A 7,053-nucleotide genomic window follows, 5' to 3' on the forward strand; every position below is an offset into this window, starting at 1 on the left:
CTATTGCAAACTTGGACCTATTGAGTAAGCTGAAGTAGCTGTCCTCCATCCAAACTTTTGCTTTAGAGGGAAACCTAGCCAGAATTGCCCCTCCTGGTCTTTACCCAGTGTCTCTTGCTGAATAATGTAGTGTGTAGGTTACTTTAGGAGCCACTGTGATGTGCGTAATGTCACCAGCATTCAGTGTCAGTGTTCATGTATGATTGCTGGCCAGTCAGGCAATGTCTTTGGAGAGAGAAACCGTTCGCATTTCAGGTTGAACGTTCATCAGAATTGTCTTCATTGCTTCTATGTGTCCTGATGAATATTTCTAGCAGCATTTTCTGTTTTTATTTCAGACTTCCAGCATTCCCTGTATTTTGATTCTGTAAAATTGATAATTTGAAGCATTATAGAATCAGAACCTTCAGGGAAGGAGGAGGAAAAAGAGAAAATAATTTTTTTTTAAATGAAAGCTGTGGAAGTATTACCGTTGAATATTTTAGAAACAATGGAATGGTCTGTTCAATATTAGATGACGAGTTCTGTTAGTTTCTCCATCTTTTCAGTTGAATTAAATTTTGGCCCTCTTAGCTTCCTACTATACTTGCGTACTTGGTTATACTTGCCAATAGCTGATTGAATTAATTTCTTAAACTCATTATGGTGAGGGATATTACTGGGGATTGAAATTTTTTTCTGCTTTTAGTAATTAGTATCAACACCTAACTTGCCCATTACATTTTTAACTTACCCTCATGAATAATCAGTTTCTTAATTCACTCCTGGACATTGAGTCAACATTGAGAGTTACAGCAAGCAACTTTATAAAATTTCTCTTTCGCTAAACTTCGCAAAAGTCACACAAGTACCATCTGCTTTTCTAATCTTAAATCTGTCAGATTTGTCTTGTTTGATGTGCCCAGACTTTGCCACATTCCTACTCCGGTTGCATTTCTTGACACTAATTCCTAAAATGCTGTCTGTTTTATGTCCAGTTGTTCTCGCCCAACCTACTGCTTCAATCTTTGCCGTTTTCAGCACTTTGCTCTTCTGCTAGTCCCTTTGATGTCTGCTTCTTAAGCTTGTTTCACACTTCCAATGCCTGTCTGCAGCAGCTACCTGTTGTGCTGAAATATCCTTGACAAGGCTAGTTTTATGCAAGTGTCTTTCCCTCTACTCGTCTCCAAAATTAATAAATCCTTGTTCTCCTTATTTATTTCTCTAAATATTTATTTGAACAGATACTTTGAACCATGAAGTTGCAATTTCTGTAAAGTGATGTGGTATAAATCGGATGCACAACTTTGACTTGATGGTTTACTGTGGCATTGGTGAGTTGTAAAGACTTTTTTTGGTAAACCACTAAGCCTCGTTGTATATCCTTTACGTACATAAATCTCTGTTTGAAATGTAGAAGCCACATTCCAGTTTGGATTATGCCAAGTTAATTGATTATTACAGTGCTCGATTATAAACAATTTATGCTTGTATAGGATCTCTTACATAGCAGCATTTCCTACAGCACTTTGTTGAGGGTCTAATCTCCTAACAAGCAGGCATTAAAGGAGGTAGCCAAATGTATGGATTTTTAAGGATGAGGAGAAATATGGCAATACAACTAATGGGTTTTAGGAAAGTGAATGCAGAATTTTGGGCCATGGTGCCCTTGTTCCAAGTGATGAAATGTAGCAAACAAGTAGTATTACAGATTCAGAAGGTGGCAGTTGCGAAGTTGACGGTGGGGGGTTACAAATGATGGAGTGAGAACATGGAGGAATTTCTAAAGGAGGACAAAGATTTTTCTTTATTCATTTGTGAGATGTGGGTGTCACTGACTGGGCCACCATTTATTACACACCTCTAATTGCCAAGAAGGCAATTGGCATGTTGTTGTGGTTCTGGTGTCAAGTGCAGGCCAGACCATGTAAGGACATCAGTTTGCTTCCCTAAAGGGCATTAGTGAATCATGGGCTTTTTCCCTGACAATCAACAATGGTTTTATGGTCATCATTAGGCTTCTAATTCCAGATATTTATTGAATTCTGATTCCACCATCTGCCATGTTAGGTTTCAAACCCAGGTACCCAGAACGATACCAAATCTAGCGATAAGCTAGATCATCATTAGGTCGTCACCTCCCCATTTAATCAGTGCATTGCAGGTTGAGAGAATAGTTGGGAATTCCTTTATGAAAAGACATTGTAATGAATTTTAATGTATGTATTTGACTTGCATATTGGAATACAGTAAAATTTTCAAAATTTACCAAGGATACAAAGTTTGTTGGTGTGACAGACCGGGACGATGATACCAGTCAATGGCAACAGGGCTGTCGGAATGGGCAGAGAATTGTGAGGTGATGCATTTTGCAGAAGGGACAGGGACAGGCAGTGTCTATTAGTTTTAAATATTGCAGAAGTACCTTAGGCTTTGCGTGCATAGATTTTTGAGGGTTAGCAAAGAGGCTCTGCAAACTAACAGAGTCGATGGATTGAATAATTAGCATTGCCATAATGACTCTGTTACTAATTAGTGAAAAAGTTAAGGGTTAAGTAGCATTTGAAATGCACCATTTTAACATTCCTAAATGGAATTAATTTCGGACCTGTTCTCACCATTGTGTTTTTGCTTAGGAGTGCAAGTACTTGAAGTGGTGTCCTATATGGATGTATCTCATATCTTTAGGAACATAAGCATGTTCTAATTTACAATAGGTTGTGGCTGCCACCAGGACCAGAGACAGAAGTCACTTACCCTGGTTGCTACTCCTAGCTCAGGACCCTGGCCCTCTACCTGAGAAAAGCAGTCCTGCACCAAACCTGAGCACAGTGGGCCCCCACTGGAGCCCAGACCTGGTTAATGGGCCCTAATGTATCCCTGTGCCAGGCCCTGGCTACCACTGCGTGTTTCAGTCAGTTGGGAAAATGGATGTTACCAGCCTATGCTAGTAAGAGCCTCTCTCTTTATTACTGGAACATGCATTATTCTAGAATGTGTTTTGCTACCCTCTAGATTAAAGCCTATCTTGAAATTTTGCTACCGATCTAACTTACAGATATAAACCAGTTGGTTCTCTTGTATTTGTGCTGCCTGAAGCTTTGTTCCACGAGAATCATATTGCAATATCAAACATGCTAATAGAACATAATAGATAGTAAAATAAAATCTCAATTTTAAATTTCACCTTTGTTTGTAATTGTATCTCAGGTGCCCATTCTGTATTTATGCCACAAACCGTCCTTCAGCCATGGAATGCCATTTAAGGACACACTACAAAATGGAATTCAAGTGTCGGATCTGTCAAGTGGTGAAAATGAATCAGCTAGAATTAGAGATGCACATTCGTGAACATCGCCTCGGCAACCACTACAAGTGTGATCAGTGTGGCTATCTCTCCAAGACAGCCAATAAGTTGATAGAGCATGTTCGTGTTCACACAGGGGAGCGTCCTTTCCATTGTGACCAGTGCAGTTACAGCTGCAAACGCAAAGACAATCTAAACCTACACAAAAAGCTGAAGCACTCTCCTCGACAGACTCTGTGCTGTGACGAATGCTTCTTCACAACCACGCATCCATTTGTCTTTAGCCGCCATGTGAAGAAACATCAGAATGGTGAATATCTGGAAGAGGAGAAGAAAGGGAGGATGCAGCCTGTGACTTGGAAAGAAAGTAACCCTGTTTTAAACAGCAGAAATTCTAGAAACATACTTTCACCGCTATCGGTTATGTCAGCATCACAGGCTTTGCAGACTGTTGCACTGTCGGTGACTGGCAACAATGGAATTTCAACTGGATCAGCACTTGGCTTATTTGGCTTGAATGGTATTTCAGCACGTCTCAGTAAATACAGGAACTGTGATCTCACACACCTTATTCCACTGACTACACTTTTTCCACAAAACAAATGTGAAGCTACATTCCATTCGTCTCAGCAGCAAACTGCACCCCCAGGTACTGTTTCTCCCAAACACTCATTCTTGGCCTACCTCGGCCTAACTGAACAGGCGACTTCAGTTTCTGTTTCAGTTGCAGATTGAATAGTGATTATTGCTGCAATACAATATTTTTTTCAAAAATGTTTATTATTGTAGAAGAGTAGAATGTGTAGAAGTGGCTGTAAATGCTTCTTGTATTCATATAAGTGCTGCTTGAATTATATATAAAGTACTTAAATGTCCATAATTGAATGGAAACCCAAGTATTGGAAAGAGGTAGTTGAACTCTGGGCTGAAACAGACGCCCAGGCTAAAAAAAAAATGTGATGAGGCAGAATTTTGCACAATGCTTAGTCTTGCACATTTTTGTGTTTCTTAAAGTAGTATCATTTTCTACCTAGTGTTACTAATTTCAAAGCAGCAGTATGTTGACTAAATCTGATCAATACGTTAGTGATCAGTCACATTTATTTTGGCACCAACCATTAGCACTTTGAAAGATGCATGACATTGCTGACGTTTGTTTTCAGCATTTATCATCTCCAAGCTTTAGGCTGGCACATTGATGTTTTTGCATTCAATGCAGTATAAATGATCTCTGCACTATATTTGGAGTTCATCTTCAGCCATATAATTGTGTTCCAGTGTTTTTTTTTTGATAATGCAGCATTGTTTTCGGTATTTTGAGCTTCTTGTAGATGCTGTGCATGCATGTGTGTACGAATATATATTATAATATATATTTATAAATATGGCGTGTATATATATTATCATATATATTTATATGTTTTGCTTTGATTTAGCTTTGCTGCATTTAAAAGAAAGGCTGTTTGTGACAGTAATTGGCACTTAGACTTTTTTGCTATCTTTCACATTCAGTTGCATTACCAATGCCTAGTGTAACTTGCAGTATATTCAAAATAAATCTGCATTATTTTGGTTTCCTAGTTCTTTTATTTATCTGTTCTCACTTTTATTCCTCACAGGATAGCATTTGTATGCTTATTTACAACATAAATTTTTATTTCATTCCTTATACTCATGGATTTGGTAAATTGAAACTGGAGCTGACGCACAAAGTCCAGCCCATTTCACAGTAAATGTAATGCTGTACAGTGAGACTGATTTCCAAGTTCAACATGGACTTTGTAAATCTTTCTTGAATCAAGACATTGTCCAAGCTATTCACAAAAAAGAAGTTTTGTCAAACATCACTTTATTATGTATTTGTTTTAATTTTCATTCTTGTCAGTTGATCTTCAAACTGAGTTCTGTCATTTATAGATAAATTATGCTTTCTAATAGTTTTGTTCACAACTGAGAGTCCTGCATTGTGTTATAACTGTGCTGTATTGAATGTAGTGGGAACTGAAAACCTTGGTTCATCCCAGCTAAACAATATGTAATGTAAAAGTACTGTTGCATTCTCAGTAGAAACACTTTGTGTAATACATGCTATTAGAAGGCAAGATCAATTTTTAAACTGTCTTCTACTTCAGAACTTGTACCACACGAGGCAGACAGATCAGCTTTCTTAACTTTAAAACTATTTTTGTTTCTAAACTCCTGCATTTTGATCTATTATTTTAGATTTAGTTGCACCCCACATCCATTTATAACTGCAATTCAGATTATTGCATTGACTATGGCACCAAACTGTAATTGTGCATCAAAAGTTAAATAATACAGTGGCTATTTCAAATATTCCTTTGAAATAAATACCTATTCTGCAGATCTGAATTATGGGTGGATTGACTTGACTTATTTGTATCTAAACTCCAGGTCTGACTATCTTTGGATCCTTTCTTACAGAACAGACGCTCCAATGATCCTGTAATAGCCTATCCCCACTGCTAAATATAAATCAGACACATCAAAGTCTTTGTATTGCTGACTCTTGTAAACAATGCTTTCCTATAGTGTTATCCAGCATCCTTTCGTAATGCAGGTTGTCAATTAAACACTGTGTGCTTTTGCTGATAGACTCCACTTGAATTCTGTGATCTTGTTTAATGGCAGTGTAGACTAGATCAGTTTTCTGTGCAACAGCTTCTAAATCTGCAATGAAGTAAACTAGAGCAATAATTCTCTTTTCTGAAGAGTCATATCGGCCTTAAAATGTTAACTTTGTTTCTCTGTCAAGCGATTGTTTTATTTCAGATCTCAAGCATCCACAATACTTTGCATTTAGCAATTCTGTGTGCCTGCTGCCATTTTAATAGTGGTGGAATAATTAAAGTGGGACTCTTAATTAGAGACACAGCTGTACAGCATGGAAACAGACCTTTGGTCCAACCTGTCAACGCTGACCAGATATCCCAAATCAATCTAGTCCCATTTGCCAGCACTTGTCCCATATCCGTGCACACTCTTAATATTCATATACCCATCCAGATGCCTTGTAATTGTGCCAGCCTCCTCCACTTCTACTGGCAGCTGATTACATACACACACCACTCCCTGCATGAAAAAGTTGTTGCTTCGGTCCCTTTTAAATTCCCCCCCAACCTCACCTCAAACTTGTAGTTTTGGACTCCACTACCCTGGGGAAAAGACCTTGGCTATTCACCCTGTCTGTGCTTTTGTGATTTTATAAACCTCTATGAGGTCACCCCTTAGCCTCCGACACTCTAGGGAAAATAGCCCCAACCTTTTCAGCCTCTTCCTAAAGCTCAAACCATCCAATCCTGGCAACATCCTTGTAAATCTTTTCTGAACCCTTTCAATTTTCACAACATCCTTCCTTTAGCAGGGAAACCAGAATTGAACAGAGTATTCCAAAAGTGGCCTAACCAATGTCCTGTACAGCCTCAACATGACCTCCCAACTCCTATACTCAATGCACTGCCCACTTAAACAGAAAATTACACAATTTACATAACCAGAATCTACTATTTAGAGTTAAAATGACTGAAGCTTGTGTTTTGAAACCCACTCCCTACTCCCTGCTCCAAGCTCCATTCACTGGGTACTGAATCCATTCCTCACTCTGGCAGCTGTCTTAGATTAAGGCAGAGATAGTAGGAACTGCAGATGCTGGAGAATCTGAGATAACAAGGTGTAGAGCTGGATGAACACAGCAGGCCAAGCAGCATCAGAGGAGCAAGAAGGCTGATGTTTCGGGCCTAGACCCT

At 38.7% G+C, this 7,053-nt stretch overlaps 1 protein-coding gene across 2 annotated transcripts in view; it reads left to right on the plus strand.

Moving 5' to 3' along the window:
- Positions 1-5,650, plus strand: part of LOC125483440 (zinc finger protein 64-like) — a 10,838-nt gene extending 5,188 nt beyond the window's left edge. The window contains exons 2-3 of one of the 2 annotated variants that reach the window (XM_048598542.1): positions 1,224-1,313; positions 3,190-5,606. In XM_048598542.1, coding sequence (XP_048454499.1) covers positions 3,230-4,021 — 792 coding nt within the window. In that variant the 5' untranslated portion in view covers positions 1,224-1,313; positions 3,190-3,229 and the 3' untranslated portion in view covers positions 4,022-5,606. Of the gene's footprint in view, positions 1-1,223; positions 1,314-3,189 lie in introns of both variants that reach the window. The other variant, XM_048598536.1, reaches the window with a different exon arrangement.
- The last annotated feature ends 1,403 nt before the right edge of the window (positions 5,651-7,053 follow it).

Source organism: Rhincodon typus, chromosome 1 (genome assembly GCF_021869965.1).
Source record: "Rhincodon typus isolate 14 chromosome 1, sRhiTyp1.1, whole genome shotgun sequence".
Taxonomy (NCBI): domain Eukaryota; kingdom Metazoa; phylum Chordata; class Chondrichthyes; order Orectolobiformes; family Rhincodontidae; genus Rhincodon; species Rhincodon typus.